Source organism: Calidris pugnax, unplaced genomic scaffold, assembly GCF_001431845.1.
Source record: "Calidris pugnax isolate Ruff unplaced genomic scaffold, ASM143184v1 scaffold211, whole genome shotgun sequence".
Taxonomy (NCBI): Eukaryota; Metazoa; Chordata; class Aves; order Charadriiformes; family Scolopacidae; genus Calidris; species Calidris pugnax.
The window spans coordinates 3,099,276-3,118,724 of NW_015091083.1; the positions used below are offsets into that span (position 1 = coordinate 3,099,276).

Consider the following 19,449-nt stretch of genomic DNA (forward strand, 5'->3'; position numbering starts at 1 on the left):
TGAGCGCTGTACAGATATCTTTCCAAACAGAAATAAAGCTTACCCATTCTCATTTAGAGAATTTTATAAACACAGATTAGTCTATATTCAAATTGGACCTCTCACATTGCTCCTACCCATATAATAGGAACCGATAAAACGTTCACACCTGGGTGCTGGTGAACCGTTAACGTAAAGGGCAATTCCTTTTCTGCAAAACAAACACCACCATATTTTGGGACTCTTAGGTAATCCTTCTTGACCAATTTCTGAGCCTGTGTAGGAGCTCCTGTGTGGTGACTCCCATACCAGCAAAACTAAAACTCCGCTTTTCTCCGTCGTTCAGAACACGGTGCACAAAATCTGTATGGCACAAAAGTGACAGAAATTCAAACAGTTACACTCACTGCCTGACAACAGTGCATGAGTAAATGAACGTAAATGTGCTAGCACTGAATATATGCTGAAGCAGATGTCAGTACTGCCTTTTTAAAATAGAGTTGCTCTTGGTTTTTGTGTGTGTGTGTTTGTTTGTCTTTTTTAAGCTGTGAGCTTGACCAGACATGAGCAGTCTGCTCCAGCACTTGGAGGAACACCAGAGCAAACACCAGGTGGGTTTGACAAGGGGGGTGTTTTGGTGGAACAGGAAAAGGAAGGCACTAGTGCTGGATTTCTTGCTTACTCATGAGATAAACTTATGCAAGATGGAAGCTGTCTATCAGACACAGTGAATCATGCCTCAGCATGGTTCCAGAAGGTGTAAATTAAAGTTTTGCTCTTGATCTGTACTGAAAACTGACCCCAGTTGTAAACAGTGCTCCAGGGCTGGAAGTTATTCAGAGGTAGTCAGCTATGCCAGCAGCGCCTCACCATCCCGTGTTTCAGTGCCCACAGGAACAAGTAAATCTTTAGTAGCCTGGCCCCACGGGTCACCTATCTTCAGCCTGATCTTTGACCTTCAGGTTTTAGAGACAGCAGACAGAGTGCTTTTGATTGTTGGTACTGTAAATTACCTTTGTCTCCTCTGTATACTTATGGGCATCTTAAGTCCCTTGTTTTATGACATTTTGTGAAGGTGTCACCCTTCTGACAGGCATTTGTAGAATAGCTAGCTCAGCAGGGTCTGAGTAATCTCTAAATAATTGTGACTACTGACAGTTCTTGCTCTGACTCCTGTGTAGACCCACCATTTGGAAGTGAAAAATCTCAGATCTCATATTCCTTCATCAAGACTTGCGATATTTCCAACAGGCACAAATTCAGAATGAGAACAGATCAGCTTCCTGGGCAATCATCTGAGAGGAGAACACCTTTGCCAGCGTGGGCACTGACTAGGCTGTGAAATGGACTAAGAGAGCTTCTGCAGTAGCAGTATACAGCCCTGTCATACTAGCCCAGTGAGAGCTGGAAATCAACCAGTTCCTTGCAGAGCATACGTGCGGGTTGTCACAGGCTCACAGAAGGAGCAAATGAAATAACGGTGCCATGAACAAAGGTGTCAGTGAATGATTGTTCTTTATTTAATAGCACCATTCGCTTGCTATATACTGGTCTTAAGGAAACTTGTCACATAAGAAGTGTCGGTCTCACAGTAAATATTGTTAGCCGTTGTGATTTATTAGATGCATTTTGGTATTCCAAAGCTTCTGTTTCCAGACTCAGGTAATTTATCACCCAAGCTGCAAATTCAGATTCCACTAAAACGTTTATATAAAAAACTGCGTGTGGTTAGTAACCACTGATGTGAAGAAGAGTCTGATAACATGATTTAAAATTATCATGGATACTTTGGAAACTAGGAGACAAATGACTGTCCCTCTCCTCTTGCCCAGTTTTATTTCTTTCTAAAATCTTATTTTCGTAAAATAGGGTTGGGGTTTTTTTTTAAGATTTGACTCATAGTTTTTAACACTTTGCATTGGCAGTACTGAGCATATGTGATTCGTCTAGAGAACTAACGGACTCCTAAACGTAGGCTGTACATCTGCCGTAGAAAAACATTAATTTTATACATATCACTCGAATTGACTAGTCCTCAGGCTCATCTGTTCTTTCTAGATCTAAAACTGTGGTCCTTGCACAGTTCAAATGGAAGCTGAATTCAATGTGGGTTCTGTAGGGACTAGACACCAGGATCATGTATTTGTTCCTCTGTCCTTTACAGTACCCTGTAGAGAGTGTCATTGATAGGCACAGGGATCACAACTGGGACAAAGCATGATAGAATTGTGATCTGATGTTTTACGTTACATTGTGGTATGCCTTAAAGTAATTTGAAGGTAAAGGGTTCTGATAGAAGGGGACACGTGAATCAAGAGATGAATCTGTGCACGTAAGTCTAGATTGAATTTAGGAGTGGTGGCTGTATATTAACTAGAAGGCTGTGTGTGTGGTGATGTGAGAAGGTTTTCCTGGGGTTGTGTGCATGTATATACCTTGTATATACACGCATACACAAATTGTATATGTATGTGCACACATTTTGAGGGGTAAAAGCCACCATAGCCACATAAAGACAGGGTTGCCTTGGTTTTGCATTCTTAGCTTGACTCTAAACAGCTTGATTTGGTACAGGATACCCTATATCATGTATTAATGAAGTGAAAGTTTAGTTCAAGCTTGATATAAATTAAGACTCATTTCAAACAGCAGAGGAAGGTTTTCTGGACTCTGAAAATCTGTTGCCTAAATGGGATCATAAGGTTTTTGTAGTTTTAAATGAGCAGTTCCCCATTGCTGGTTCATTTCAGTTTTCTGCGTTAGAAGTAAGAACAGGAGGTCATTGACATTCCTTAGACTTGATCCTTACAAGAATCACCAACTACTCGGGGCAAAGCTCTGTTTGCTGTGTCCTGCTGTATAGTTTCCTTTGAGAAATGGGATTTTAACGCTTCAGAAAGTGTAATAGTATTTCTGGAAAGTAAAATGTCAGGAAAAGTCCTGGAAGTGTCTGTTAACTGGTGTTAGTGTTACAAAGTCATGGCAAAATTAAGCATTTCATCACTGAGCTTCTAAATTATGTTGTTCAGCAAGTGGAAGTAAAATAGGTTAATCTTTTCAGATAATTACTCACTGAGTTCTATTTGGAGAACCAGGATTTATTTAGAGCCCCACGATCCTTTGACTCATTCAATTTTATCTCCTTTGTTTTATGGAAAATCTCACAACATGTAATAGAGCTAAAAATGAGTATGGCTGAAAAAAATGGTCTAGTATCATCTTTATAAAAATAGTGGCTTTCGGATACAATTTCATGGAAAAATTTAGTGTGGGTATAATATGTGGAAAGATTCTTTCTCAGTTGTCGTCCACGAGTCTAAATTTATTTTCTATATACGTTTATAATGTGCTTCTGAAAATGGAGCTTGCTGTATTTCTCATTCTAATTATTTCAGAATTTATTGGTTTCTTTTTGCATCTGCAAATCTTGGTCCAGCAAAAGTTTGGATAGAGAATTTTTATTTTGAACAAAGGCTTCTATAAATAAAAAATCCCAGTGAAAACTTTTTGGAATAAAAAATATTATATAATGTGAAGTTCATTGTTTCTTTTTACCAAAATAAGAGTAACTTTCCTTTACTGGTTTCAGTAAAAGTGATTCTGAAAATTTCCCCCCTAGTTTCCATTTTCATCTATCATAAAAATAGCAGCCTTCTACCAGGCTCAGCAAAACAGCCAATCAAACAAACCCCTTTGCTCACAGACCAATAAAACATAAAATATTTAAAATTATTTTTAAAGACACACACTTTCTTCACCAGCAAAACTGCAGTGTAAGACAGCTGAGTTTTACCAGCAAAGGAGTTTCTTGTCAGAATAGCATAATACATTGAGAATATGGGTAAATTAGAATATTAAAATAATTCTTAGTATTTGCTATAAATATACAACTATGAATTTACAGAAACCCTAAGACATGTAAGTAACTCTAACAGATTAAGTGGATATTAGTTTCTTGCTGTTAACCCCAACACAAGCATGCAAGAACAACATTAGGATTATACTTGCTTGTCCTGCAAACTTCCCACTGTTCTTGCAAAAGTAGGGAGTATTTCTTATAGTTGAAAGGATTTATCCTTGAAGTGAAAACAAGTAGATTGTTTATAATTCTGTTTGATACCGGTTTGCTTTATCTCAGTTATTTGCTGTTAGACAGATTTTTAACTACGGATCAGAAAATATGTCAGAATAGATTTTAGTAACAGTTCATTGTAATTGTTAACAGTTGTAGTGTTTAATGAGCAAACTAAAACTTATGTTGTCATTAAAACTTAATTTTCAAGTATCACCCGATTTTCATGCTGTCAAAATAATATTTGCAGTTCCCTTTGATTATCCTGGTGGAAATAATTTTTATTTATTTTGCATATAATTCACAGATAATGCATTTTATCTATAGAGAAGCGTTTAAATTATATTCCTGTTTTAAAATAGAACATGTTAAAATACTATACTTCACTGTGCTTTACCCATACATTTATTCAGAATTATTTAATAAAAATAATTGGATATACTGATGTGTGAAATAGCTGCCGTTTTTCATGAATTGAATTTCTGATGTTGACATATCATAGATCTTGAGTACTAAAAAAAGGTGAAATGGGAGGGTAACTCCAAAGCCAATTACTAGAGAATTCTAGAAATGATAAATGGTCTTGAGCTAATTTTGCTTGTCCTGCAAACTTCCCACTGTTCTTGCAAAAGTAGGGAGTATTTCCTATAGTTGAAAGGATTTATCCTTGAAGTGAAAACAAGTAGATTGTTTATAATTCTGTTTGATACCGGTTTGCTTTATCTCAGTTATTTGCTGTTAGACAGATTTTTAACTACGGATCAGAAAATATGTCAGAATAGATTTTAGTAACAGTTCATTGTAATTGTTAACAGTTGTAGTGTTTAATGAGCAAACTAAAACTTATGTTGTCATTAAAACTTAATTTTCAAGTATCACCCGATTTTCATGCTGTCAAAATAATATTTGCAGTTCCCTTTGATTATCCTGGTGGAAATAATTTTTATTTATTTTGCATATAATTCACAGATAATGCATTTTATCTATAGAGAAGCGTTTAAATTATATTCCTGTTTTAAAATAGAACATGTTAAAATACTATACTTCACTGTGCTTTACCCATACATTTATTCAGAATTATTTAATAAAAATAATTGGATATACTGATGTGTGAAATAGCTGCCGTTTTTCATGAATTGAATTTCTGATGTTGACATATCATAGATCTTGAGTACTAAAAAAAGGTGAAATGGGAGGGTAACTCCAAAGCCAATTACTAGAGAATTCTAGAAATGATAAATGGTCTTAAAAGTAACAGGAAGTACTGGATTTTTAAAAAAATATTGAAGTATGAAAATACTTGCCTTGTTGGCAATGTTATTTGCAGTGTGTCTGTTTTGCTTGGATAGTGATAGCCAGCACCCAAGCTTCCTTGTGCCTTGTAAGTACCCTCTTGTCTTTCACACGATCATATTCCCACACAAAGTATTATTTCCATTCAGTGTTTATAAAACCAAGTCTTAGGCTGCTTCTCTGCAAAAAAGTCATGAAAGTTTTGACATAATACATAGTGTCCCAAAACCTAATATAGTGCCTACATTTTGGCCCAAGTTGCCTTGAGGGGAAATGTGGACTCCATGCAAAAAGGGGAAGTCTTCATTCTTTGTTTTAGCGTTATTTGGTATAATTCTCTCCATCTCCTACACTTGCCATTTTGTACATCATCCACCGGCAAAGACTAACCTTTGCTGAGGAGAGACTGAAAACAATGCCAGATTTGAATTTGGTGGCAGTGGGGTTTGATTCTCATTTAAAGTATAGATGTGAAGGAATAAAACTGTTCAATCTGGCAGAAACGCACTGGGATGGGAAGACAAGCAGCTCAGTTGAACATGGGAAAGCTGAGAAATGGGGTTCAGCGTTCACAGTAGCTGTTAAAGTGCTGTTGAGCCTGAGGAACAGAGGAACAGTGCCCTCAGAAATGCATGCCTGTCTCCTGTGACTTCACCGTGTGTATTTGGGCAGAAATGGAGCAATGGAAAAATATTCTGGTGTATTCTGCACCCTGTTTACAGCCTTACCCAGTGACTGATACCAATGTCTCTCTTGTGCCAATAGGACAACCCTCCCCAGAGAATGATAATACAATAAAGGACCTGCTGCCGGAGGACGCTGGGATTGATCACCAGACTGTCCACCAGCTGATCACCGTGCTAATGAAGTTCATGGCAAAGGATGAGAGCAGTGCTGAGTCGGACATCAGCAGCGCTAAAGCTTTCAATACCGTCAAGCGCCATCTGTACGTCCTGCTGGGCTACGATCAGCAGGAAGGATGCTTCATGATCGCTCCACAAAAAATGCGTGTTTCAACCTGCTTCAACGCCTTCATTGCAGGAATAGCACAAGTAGGTGAAAGCACTTAATACTTTTTGCAGCTGTCTTCCTGCCTGTTGTTGAAATGGTGGTAGCACGGCCTTCTTTGTACCAAAATAATAGTTGAATGTGGTAATCCTACTGAAAATTTCCTAACACCTCTTCAGTCAGTGAAAGGGTTTGCAAAGGAGGATGGCAGCTTGTTCTCTACTTACAGAAGGCTCTGTGTAGCCTAATAAAGTGCTTTCTGTAGGTTTTTGCTTTGCAGTTAAAAAGGAAATACTTAAATAAAAGTATACTAGTAACTTCCTACTACTCTGAACTTGCTGCATCATTGGGCGTAGAGATAATGGTTTTGTGTGCATGGAGGCATGCAAATACCACCCCATATAAAAAATTAGTATTTTGCATCATAAAATCTGTGTATGTGGAATTCTTGAAAGCAAAAAATGCCTTTTTCTCCCCCGAGCAGCAGCAGCAGCGGCCGGGTTTGTGTGCGTGCGGTGTGTCCCCGCAGGGTGGCGCTGTTGTACCAGCCTGGCGGGGAGGCGGGGCCGGCTCGGTGTCCCCCGCGGGGCTCTGCTCAGGGTTTGCAGCATCATTTATTCCAGACCTGCCTGTGACAACTTAAAAAAAATGGGTCTGCTGGGCTTAAGACATGTTTGCGTTGCAGTATGTGCTGTGTTGAGGCAGGGCGCTGCCTGCCTTGTACGGATGAGTTTTTCCCAACCGTGCAATGTAACAGCTGTCACAGCCCGAGGAGACACAGCATTGCAGGGTACAACCATATTTGGTGATTATCTATTATCTGTTCAACAGCCTCACCCTACATGGATAGACATGGGATTCATCTATTTAGCTCCGTGCATGCAGCACAAAAATTTGAGACAGCTGCACATCAAACTAGAGAATTAGAGAAAAACCTCCAGTCTGCTTGTTCAGGAGGGTGAGATGAGTTCTGTGTTTGTGAATTAGGCTCATTCACTTGTAATGAAAACAAAACCAAACCAAGAAATAAAGACCTGAGGGAAATGGATGATGTGGATGAAACTGATGTTTGTGTCTGTTTAGATGTACAGGGCTCCTGATGATAGAGCACACAAAGTTCACTGAAACTGCCGGGATGTGTTAGATCTCAGGGGTTGTGCTGGAGTTTGCTTGGCCTGCTCTTCCACCTTCCTGGATGTCAGCCAGTAGCATCAGAGACAGGGGCTTGGTGGATCCTTGTTGTGATCTACTTTAGCTGCTGATTTCAGCACATACGGCTTTAAACAAAAATATTTAATGTTGCAAGTCTGATGAGGAGATAATGAAAAATAGCAATGCATTTTTAATTGAAAACAGTTGTGTCAGGGTAGTGGGAATATATGCCCACACTGTACCTAACCACCAATGTTCGAACCTCTAGGATAGGTACCAAATAGCATGATGCTCTTCAAAGGTCATGATGGAGTCAAGGTTTATGACTAGCAGTGATAACAGCAACCTGTCTACAGCAACACCACCACTTAAAATTGATGAGCATTTTATTTAGACAAAAGTAATATTTTTCATTAATTTTATTCTTTGATCCTGTAGTATTTGCATGCTTAGACTTTCTGTATAACATTGCAGAAACACTCTTACCTTTGCTATAGTGAAGAGTGGGCTTTTTTGTTTCATTACCTGATTTCAGAACATAGGGAACATAGGTTTTAAAAAAAAACCTAACAGCTAATGTTGCAAGCATGCAATAATATGAAATAATTTGAAAATAATGAAAACTGGCAATGCAGTGTTAATACAGAAACCCCAAATAACCAAAATACACAACCCTCCCTGCCAAAACCCACAACTGCATCCATCCATGGATGTTAAGCATGGGATATACCTAATATGGTTTTGTCTGTTAAAGCGGGATCAACTTGTGCTATAATACAAGGCAATCCCAGCATATAATATGTTTTATGAACTTGCCAATGCATGTTAAAGTTTAGATTGTGCAGGATGAAAGGCTTTCAGAACACATCTTATTTTGCTTCATTTTACCTGTTTAGCTAAAATAACATGACAAGCTTGCAGAAAGTTTCTGATAGTGAGACTTCCTTTAAAACTTCTGTTTCTTTTCACTTAACTAATACCTCACCTGTATTAATTATTTTGCTTTTCAACATCAGTGGATTTGATTTTGGTGAGCTAACTCCTGTGCTAATATTCTTTTCAGGTGATGGACTATAACATCAACCTGGGAAAACACCTTCTTCCCTTGGTGGTGCAGGTGTTGAAATATTGCTCTTGTCCTCAGCTAAGGCATTACTTTCAGCAGCCTCCTCGCTGCTCCCTCTGGTCCCTCAAACCTCACATTCGGCAGATGTGGTTAAAGGCTTTGCTTGTCATTCTCTACAAGGTGAGCCATCTTAAAAAGATGCTGTCCACATTAAAATTTACACGTTGCTTTGAAATTTATTACAGGGAACAGCTAACTGTACTGCAAGTGAAAGGAACTGTAAAGAACACTTTAATTTGCTTACTCACTGCTTTTAACTTCAGTGTCTGAAGTAGTTAGTCTTTGACCTGTTCTGCTGACTTACTGCTTCTGCTGTCTATATTGTCTTTCAGATGGTTACCTGAGAAAGAAAAATACAGATTTGAAAATAGGAAAATGCTATATAGAGTTCCAATTAAGAATATTTTGAGTAGCTTAGAATTAGTTTTAAAAAAAATTAGTAACTTTAAATGGGTGGGTCAGCTTAACAGCTTGTATTCTTTTTGGGAAGTGTTGTTGTAATGTGCTTATGTGCTAAAATGGAGCTGTGGATACTTTTGATATGCTGAACAAATTTCTAGCAGGTCTGTAGGGCTTCCAAGGAAGTGGAGACACTGGAAATGAATGATAACGTGCTCATTGAAATGTAGTATTTGGAGAATAGTTCTGATGAGAGACCTTTTGCATTATTATTAATAGTTGGTTTTGTCATATAAAAATCAAGAAAATAAATATTAAATGTCACTAATAGGGATTTTTTTTTTTAAAATAATTCTGTGTACAAAGCTGAAAATTGTCCTGTTTCTCATGATGTATTTAGAAATGTATGATCAAAGGAAGGCGAAGGGCATCCAGCTGACAATATTCATGTCATTTTTCTATTTTACCACCTAAATGTTTATCCAAGGAGAAAAGTTAGTTTTTAAGCTCAAGTTTTTCTCTTTCACTGAACAGTACCCCTACAGAGACTGTGAAATCAGCAAGATTGTACTTCACCTAATCCACATCACAGTCAATACCCTCAACGCTCAATATCACAGCTGCAAGCCCCATGCAACTGCTGGTCCTTTGTATAGTGACAACAGTAACATAAGCCGATACAGTGAAAAGGAAAAAGGTACTTCTAACACTCTCATTTATATGTTAGTCATTGATTCAATTAATGAAGTCTTTGATGTTGTAGAAGTGTGTACATATGGTCTGAATTTTAGAACATAATACTCAGAATGAAGTCCACGATGTGACTTAACCTGACCAGCTGTAGCCATCTATAGTAAAAGAAATTCAGAATTTCTCTGTAGGCTAAGCACAGCACAGCAGTCTAACATCTCTCGGAGGGAGTTTGGTAGTTCAGCCACCATGCCATGCCATGGGTAGTCCTTGGCATTTGCTATGATAATATGAACAGATTATGCCCACACACAAGGTGTGCAACCAACCTGACACCATATTCTGATTAAACTTTTAATAACATGGCATAGTAGCAAATATTTGATGTTGAGAAGAAAAAAAATGATGATTTCAGTTTATAGTTTGCTTTTCTCTGTAAAAGGAGCTGAAGTTGACTAAGTTTACACACAGGTGTGTGTGATGTGAATGTCTAAAGGCGGAGGAGAATGAATGGTTCAGCCCTTAGTGACTGCATCGGATTGTCAACTGTAGCTTTGCGTTCAGCCCTTAGCGACTGCATCGGATTGTCAACTGTAGCTTTGCTAGCTGTAGCAGAGGTACAGGTGTGAACTGGTGTAAGGCTGGTTCTTGAACCAACACTGTGTCACTGAGTGTAGTTCCTTACAACTGTGAAGTTTATTACGTGATAAATATTTATCATCAAAGTTTAACAGGTTCTTCTGATTTTGCCTTTTAGTTGCTTATTTGCTATTTACACCCTTTTCTCAGTCTTCCTAGTGTGCAGCAAACTCTTCCAAAGATGAATACAAGAAGCACTCTTTTTATGCGTGTTAGTACCTTTTCCTCTTTTGCTGCTTGTTGCTCATGACGAAATATCCAGCAGAACAAGGACACAAAACTTGGTTTACCTGAATACCATATTACTCAGCTCTAGCAAATCAAAGCAACCTTAAAATGGCTGCAAGTGATGTATTGCATATTCTCTCTCACTTGGACATTTCGTGTTGCTAGAGGAGGGCTAAGAGTGTTCAAATAACGGTGGACTTACTATGAATTTGTCTTTAAGCTAATGACTTAATTAATAATGACTTAATAATGCTGAGGGTAGTAATAATACATTTATAAAATGCATTCAGTTTCTGGACTAATTCTGAGAACCTTCTAAGTACCCAGCTTGCAGTTCACAGTAAGTGCCAAGTCAGGTTTAGAAAACTTGGAGTTCCAATGCCACGTCCAAAATTGATTCCCTGTGTGGCCTTGTGTCTCCCTTCATCATTGTTTCTCTCTGTTCAAAGTAAGGAGAATAATATTTACTTGCTTTCCAAAGCTGTTTTGAAGGGCTTTGGGCTGCTCAGAGGTAAAGGACCATAAATGGGCAAATTTTTCTCTGTAAATGCTGACATAATCCTAGGGCTCATTCTCCTCCTTTGCTGAAATGCTGCAGAAAAAAGAGGATGTAGAAGAGTTTTCTTCCACTGGCAAGAAGCGGCCAATATAATTCCATAGTGACTTAGAAAGTTGAAGCCTTTCCCACCTTTTCGAAGGAGGCTTGTTTAGTCTCTGATCAGGTGGTGTGTGTGCTGCTCTCGTCATCAAAGGTGATGTTTAGATGATCAACAGATGAGGATTTCGTTGTCAGGCAGCGAGAATCCCTGTACTAAAGATGGATTTTCCCACTATTGAACCTTTTTTCTAATTTTTCTGCCAAACTTTGTTGTGGGGATCATGGCAAGTGTATAGACTTTTGTAGAGCTGGCAGTAAATCTTGTGAGAAGAAGCACTTGTTGCCAAGGGGAAGAAGTTAAACACAGGACATTATAAGTGATCTCCTAACTTATTAAACCCAGATCCTGTAGAAAATCTTACTAGCAACTTTGATTTTTCTGGATTCATTGTATCAGTTAGGTATCTTCGATGCTTTTAGGTGGCAGTTCCATAGTTTCACATATAGTAGAAACTTTCCAGCCATTTCAAAGCTAAAGATGTTAATGTCCAGTTTAAGTAAGCAGTTTTTGGCCATTCTGACTCTGGGTTACTTGCCTCTTCACTCCTAGACACTAAATGCATTTCCTCTCCATGTTTGCATACTAGAATAAACAAGGCAAACTTTTTTGTTTCTTCTCTTGAGTGGTCTGTTTTCTTTATTGTCCCAGTAGTGTTTCTTGTTTCCTTGGAGATGAACCACTAGACATGACAGATATGGATTTTTATTTTTTTTTAAATTTTTTTTTATAGCTCTCTGATACGGGTGATGTGGTTATTTTTTGATGAATAAATAGATTTGGATCTTTCTTTTTCAACCAGCAGGTCTTAAACTTGAGCATAATATTTTACTGTTACCACTTAGATCAATAATTTCATAATTCTTAATCTTAGGTCTAATTCTATTACTATTACCAGCTTCCCAAGATTATCCATTTCTTCCTTTTTTCACTTTCCTATTTTGTTAGTTTATTACTGACCTTGCAGTTCTTTTACTAATTTCAGTCTTCTTCAACTTACCATTTCTCACTGAGCACTATAGAAGTTATTTACTTGAGTCAGTGTTCAAATCTATTGTATTTCTTCCATCTAAAGAAATCTGTATTATTATCAGTAGAAAACATCAGTTTAGAATGGTAAAAGCTCTGGTATACTTTTGTTGCATTGTAACCCATTTTTCATTTATCTCTGTCCTTTCTGAACTTAATTCAAGATGTAACAAGAATGGAAGTTATACCTGGGAAATAAATTGTCTTGCAAACTTCAGATGATTCTTCATTTTCCAATTCAAGTTTAATTGAAACTAGCTGAGGTTTTGTTACATAGACGGCTTTTCATTCAAGGAATTGCACTCTCTTAAGAGTAATAAAGTTTTTTCTTTCTCCAGCAGAGGAAGACAGTGTTTTTGATGAATCTGATATTCATGATACACCAACTGGACCTTGCAATAAAGAATCTCAAACTTTCTTTGCAAGACTGAAAAGAATTGGTGGCAGCAAAATGGTGAAATATCAACCAGTTGAGATGAATGCTCAGAGAAGTATGAATTGTTTTGTCGGTATAAAATCATGCAGAAATCAATTTCCTAATCTCAGTTTCAAGCTACCACCTTTCTTTGTAGAGTTTGTTGCACTGCCTGATTTGAATACAAGTACTCTGTCTGACTTTTGAGAGCAGGTGCTCCTCGTTTCCCTGAATGAATTCTTTCAAAAGAATCTCAAAGTAGCCACTCCAAAATAAAAATATCTAAAATTAGCAGTTGTTTTCTGAAACTTAAAGCTCTTTTGAATGTAAAAATGTTTAATTGTATTTGTTGCGATTTTCTTCCACCATTGGGCTGAAGATTTTTACTCAAATTTATTTTTACCCAGAAATTGATTTCTTCTTGGATGAGGTGGGACTCCAGGGTAAGCAAATTTGTTGTTGCCGCTGCAAATATTATGGTTTTCCATAGGTAAAAAGGGTCATTTGGTGGTTTCAAAATATAGGAAAGATTTTGCTTTCAAATTTAGGTTTCTGAAATGAATACCCTAAAAAAAATGAAGCTATTTCCACCACCACCCTCCTGTCTTTTTTTCTCTCAGGTTTTTGCATGAGGTGGGGAATGATTCTGAGTAGAGCAAACATTAACTTTTCTCATCGCTTTTTTTGCATGGTGATTCATATGTGGAGCATTTTGAAATATGGGGGTAATAATGATCAGGAGTATTCTGTTTTACGTGAAAATATGTCATTCGTAATAACAGCAGTGATAACCTTTTAAAATGTTCTCAATGAATGTGTTCACATATCAAAATACCAGTGCAGTGGTAGTACCAGCAGGTATAACTGTGCTCACTTTGTTCCTCCCGGGGATGGTGGGGGTATGACTGTGGTGTGATGGTTGCTACACTCTGCTGAGGTCTAGGATCACTGCGGGAGAAATTCTCTGAACACTTCTCTGATCTCAGGCTTGTGCTGCCACATCCTTGCTGCTGTTGCTAGCTTGCTTCTTGAACCAGAAGCATCCATTTTAAGCCCACTTTGCTGAAGGGAATGACATGTAGGTGTATTACTGTAATGTACGCTGATGTCCAAATGATGTCCATCGTTTGGAAACCTCTTCAGAGTAGTCTGTGTAGCTCCTTTCTTCTTTCATCTCTCATGCCTAATGCAGCCATTCCAAGTGTCTGTAGAAATTACTTGCCTGTGCCATCTTCTTTTCAATGAATAAGGTTACACAGTCTGTCTTCAGGGTACATCTGTCCAGGATGAGTAGAATTTGGATAGAATTTAGATAAACCCTATTACCCAAACAGTAGGGATCTTCTTGTTGTTGTTCATTGTAAAAGTCTATGTAACGGGGCTCTGAGGTTAAAACAAAATCTAGACAATTTTGACTAATACTGGGTTTGTATTTGAAATGCCAGTCATGTTGAATTGTGAGATAAAGATGAACATATCTGCCAGAAGTCTCCAACTGAGGTAGTATTAGCTCTTTCTGTTTTAATCAGGTGAAATAGAGCTGGCTGAATATAGAGAGACGGGGGCCTTACAAGACAGTATTCTACGCTGTGTGAGAGAAGAAAGCATTCAGAAAAAAAAACTGCGCTCTCTAAAACAAAAATCTCTTGATATAGGGAATGCAGACTCCCTGTTGTTTTCATTAGATGAACATCGCAGGAAGTCCTGCATAGACCGGTGTGACTTAGAAAAACCACCTGTCCCTGCTGCTTACGCCATACACAGGCAGAGTGATTATGGACGATCTCGGCAGAATTCTTCTACTAAAGCTGAAAATACAGAAACACAAGAAAATCTTCCTCATACAGAGAGTTTCCAGGAAACAAGAAGACCTGTCATACCAGAAGTTAGGCTAAATTGCATGGAAACCTATGAAGTGAAAGTGGACTCTCCAGTTAAACCTGCTGGTCCCAAGGAAGATTTAGATCTGATAGATTTGTCCTCTGACTCAACATCAGGTCCTGAAAAGCATTCAGTGCTCTCCACTTCGGACAGTGACTCTTTAGTCTTTGAACCACTTCCTCCCCTTAGAATAGTGGAGAGCGATGAAGAAGAAGAAACCACAAACCAGCTGAATGATGAGGTCTCTGGCAAAACTGCTGCTTCATCTCCCTCAACTCCTATCAATGTCTCTGCACTCAGCCTCAGCACAACTCCGCTAGTCCAGTTCAGCATTGAAGATTGCTCCAAAGACTTTAGTTCTAAGGATTCGAGCAACAATGCTTCAATGGGAATAGATGAGATCCTTTCCACTTCACCCAAAGAGCAAAAGGACTCTTCAGAGTTAGTTAAGCCGGAAGAACTTCACGACATGTCCTGTGGGAACCCACTGACACTGAAACAGAAAAGGGACCTGCTGCAGAAGTCATTTGCCCTTCCAGAAATGTCCCTTGATGATAACTCCGATCTCAATGTGGAGGACATTAGACCTAGTGGAGCAATTCCAAGCCCCAGTGTAAAGACAGTCCTTATTAAAGTACCTGAAGATTCTGAAAACCAAACAGAAAGTGATAAACTTGATACCAACGCAGAGTCTGACACTGAGCAAAACACGGAGCAGAAGCAAGAAGAGGAGACTGAAGAGTCAGAATTTAAGATTCAGATTGTTCCTCGCCAGAGGAAGCAGAGGAAGATTGCTGTGAGCGCTATTCAGAGAGAATACCTGGACATTTCCTTTAACATTCTTGACAAGCTGGGAGAGCAGAAGGAGGCAGGTGAGTTCATTCTCTGACCCAATCAAAAAGCTTATTACAGTGTAAAGGAGTCTAAGTAATAGACTAGTGCAAGGAGAGATGTGTATATATAGTATGTGATGGGTTATTTTAATACAGGGTTTTGTTGCTAAGCTTTTTGGGTGGAGATGAGGTATGTTTTGGCCATTCCCTTAGTTTGCAGTTGGACATGTCAGTTTTAAAAACTGTATGGAGCTGCCTCTTTATTTCTGTGGCTGTTTTTGTTCAGGATTTTTCTGTTATTAGAATTACACTAGTCTTTTATAACATATTAATTAAAAAAGGAAATAATCCTTCAGGCCTCAGTTCTTTGTTGCCAGTGAAGTGATGGGGAATATTTATGTGTTCCTGACCTCACTTCTTTCTTTATTGCTTCAGAGGGAACTGTAGTATAATTTCCTATTACGATATTCCACTTTTACAAGGAGAAATCATTCAGTGTGATCATAGTTATTCTGTTCCATTTATGTTCCAGACCTTTCCTCTCATTTATGGTTCCAATAAGCTGAAGAACCACTGGAGCTTTGTAAAAACAAAAGAGAGATGAGTGCTTTTGAACCTTTCATGTAGGTTCTTAGAGAAGAATGGCCATGCAAGAATTGTGCAATTAGACTCAAATGCTTTTTTGACCATTCCTCAGGGACAGTTTTCATTCAGTAAACTAACTAACTAACACTGTCATCCTTGGAACTGCTTGGAAGGGCTGTCCCAGTTTTGACAGACCACATGTAGCCTTGGGTTATGGCATGTATGATGGTCATTTGGTTGTATGCATCTAAGTATGCCATCCAAGGGGAGCATAAAACATTCAGTGACTCATTGAGTGCTCACTTACATTACAGGCTGATACAGGCAATTCAGATAACTAAGTAATTCAGTGACTTGGGTAGTTCAATGTATCTCTTCTGTTTTGTTTTGCCTTATTGATTAGCTTATTTGAGAACATACTTGTTGTAATTCATTTAGGTAGGCTTAATATCACCATCATAATGGGCTGATTATCATTTCAAAGCCTTATTCAGGCTTTGTCAGCCTATTATACTTCCATGTGTTTTAGAAGGGCTTCTGATATAACTGATCTCTGAATTAAATATTCAAATGGATTGTTTCTTCAAGTGCATGATGCTGGGCTACAGAGTCTCCCACCTGAGACTTTTTACAGCACAGATACTGTAGGATACAAACACAGATTTTGTAGGATATGCTGAAACCAGCCATCAACACTTGGAAGTTTTTTTTATTTATTCTTTCTGCATTGACAGTGTAAGTTACCATAAAATAAACCCGTTAGTTTTAATGGCTTATTTTTCTTTTTAATGATAAAATCTGAAACTTTTTGAGTCTTCAAGATCAATTGCTAGATCAGCAGCCTTTTGAATGAAAATTTGTAACACGTTGGAGATAAGGCTTTTAAAAGCTGTCACTTAAACTAGCTTTACATCAATGGTACCTGTCTTATTTCCATATTGGTGGTTCTGATAATCACTCTGTGAGTGGGATCTACATCAAACTCTGTGTGCATTTATTAGTTCTGATCTCTAAAGAGCATAGGTAGAAATCTCCTTTCAAAAGTTATTTTAAGCAGTAGATCCCTTTGCCTCTATAAAAATTCTTATGACACACACTAGATGCTTTTAAAGCTACTGGGAATGGCAGATGGTGAACGGATGACTGAAAAGATGTGAAAAAGGCATCCAGGGACAAAATGGATGGAAAATATTTATTGATTCTAAATACTGAGAGTTTAAGCACAATTTTCACATGCAGATCCTGCTGCCAAAGGACTTTCAACACTGGAAATGCCAAGAGAGTCATCATCTGCACCAACCCTTGAAGCAGGTGTCCCGGAGACAAGTAGTCACTCTTCTATATCAAGTAAGGTTTGAGGATTAAATCCAAGTTGCTGTATTTGTGCGTCGGATGCATATCATGGATGGTAAATGCCTTCCCCTGAGTTTCATTGATCCTTGGAAGTGAAGTACAGCTGTGTTGGATATCATTAGATCTGTTAAATCTCTGATGGTCAGCAGGATTTTAGCAGTTAGTGGCTGCAAGATTCTCTGTTTTGACATGGCAAATTTGACAAATATGGTTTTCTTAAATTAGAGTAGGTAGCAGCTAAAAGCAGGATTTCACTAGGGCTGAATGTTTGTTTTCCAGTGAGAGAAAGTTTTGTCAACTGTCAGTGCAGAGAAGCAGAGGATGAGAGCAACAAAGGGCTGTTACTATGCTCTTCACTACATTTCTTGCTGTACCTTAGGAAAAAAAATCTCTTGTAATTTTTGTAAAATGCCTTGAAATAACCACTTCCTCAGTGGCTCGCTGAAATGCGGTAACTGTTTATCTGAGGCTCCCATACCCGCTTCAAAGGAAAGCAAATACTAACAAAATGGAGAATGGCGTGTCCATATAGGTAATGTTAAAAAACACACCCGAAGGTTGATGAAGCAGGACTCTGACTAGTAGAAAAGGGAAGGAAAATGATGAACTGCTTTGCCAGCAGTGAATTCTTCGATCAACTCAACTGTCTTGCTGAACTGCAATTTCAGATTGCTGTAGAAAAGTTAAGTTTTAATTTCTGAAATTCAGCACCTGCTGATTTGATTGGAAGGGGCGTCTGGCCTATTAAAGGAAGATGTTATTTTAGACTTGCTAGATGAGTACTGAAAATTAGAGGTTTTCTCTCCAGTTATACCACAAGTGTCTCATGTCACTGCAGTCAGAGTACCTTTGTTGGAGACATAATGATACAGATGTCACTGATTAAAGCATCTAAAGAGGTGCGAGTGAAGACTGGTTTCGCTGAGTGCTAGGTGTTCCTGTTCCTGTAAATTGCAGTATATGAAATCTGGAGTACTAGCTATATGATAGTGAGCCTATATTCCTTTGTAAATATTCCTTTCCTCTTCCTGTGTGCCTCAGTTTCCAACTGCAAAAAGGGAGATGAATGCTTCCCTTGTGTCTCTTGTCCATTTAGATGGAAGTATTTTTGATGTTCTACTGTGTGTCTTTACAGTCCTTTGCATAATAAGCCCTGATCAGGACTGTGAGCACAAGGCACTTCTGTAGCACAAACAGAAGGAACATTACTTGTACAGCCAGTGCCTGGCTACAGAAAGCATAAATGTGATATGAAGATTTTGCCTTTGGACTTCTTGAGTAGAGAATTCCACAGCAATGGAAGGATGATTGACCAGACCATAGCATATGAAAGGCTGACCAGTTACTATATGAATGTCACTGATCTTCCCATGATTGTTGGGTTTCCTGTAGAAAATCCAATCATGGAAAACTTCCCTCCCTATGCCACTAGTCAGTCGTAGGCATGAAGACTCATGTGCTGGTCCACAGCAATCAGCCTGGCTCCAACACTGTTCAAAAGCTGACAGCTCTCTGGGGTTTTTGTTATTTTGATTTTTTTTTTTCTTATGAACATTTGAAATCAGGTAAATAACCATAGAAATCCAAACCTGCTCAACAATAGCCTGATTATGTGAAATATGCATGAAATTTTTTTAATTACAATCGCAAAAGCTGTTAAGAAAATTCAAAGAGATAATTTTCTATATTTTGACAGTCATCTGCACTCCAAGCAGTCTTGTCACTTCTAATGTTAATTAATGTTCTTTCATCAGGAAATTCTATGCTTGATAAAGTGATAAAGCATCTATTTAAAATCCTTGCCCTGGAAACGATGGAAATTCTATTTTTCTCCTAATTTGCTGTGAAAGGCAGCTGCAATAAAATTCTTAATAGTGAAATATGGAATGGTCTCTTGGTCTGGTTCAGTTCCAGAAGCTGAGTTATACAAGGACTGCTTTGCAGCAATGCTGGAGAAATTTGTACTTGGACCAAAACCAGAGTTTAAATGCACTCTGATACATTGAAAGGATATAATGAGGCAACACTTAAAATACTTAATTTAATAAAATAATTTCAGCGTGCAGATTCCCACTGAAGTTATCCTTGTGTTTATTATTACTCAGGGCCTG

The 19,449-nt window shown here is 38.2% G+C and overlaps 1 protein-coding gene across 7 annotated transcripts in view; it reads left to right on the plus strand.

Moving 5' to 3' along the window:
• The window catches only part of UNC79 (unc-79 homolog (C. elegans)), a 108,295-nt gene that overhangs the window by 43,737 nt on the left and 45,109 nt on the right, over nt 1-19,449 (plus strand). For 3 of the 7 annotated variants that reach the window (XM_014957642.1, XM_014957644.1, XM_014957647.1), the window contains exons 27-33: nt 525-590; nt 6,110-6,396; nt 8,568-8,750; nt 9,564-9,726; nt 12,610-12,762; nt 14,216-15,439; nt 17,225-17,332. In XM_014957642.1, the coding sequence (XP_014813128.1) occupies nt 525-590; nt 6,110-6,396; nt 8,568-8,750; nt 9,564-9,726; nt 12,610-12,762; nt 14,216-15,439; nt 17,225-17,332 (2,184 nt within the window). The remainder of the gene's footprint in view (nt 1-524; nt 591-6,109; nt 6,397-8,567; nt 8,751-9,563; nt 9,727-12,609; nt 12,763-14,215; nt 15,440-17,224; nt 17,333-19,449) is intronic. The other 4 variants (XM_014957646.1, XM_014957648.1, XM_014957645.1 and 1 more) reach the window with 3 other exon arrangements.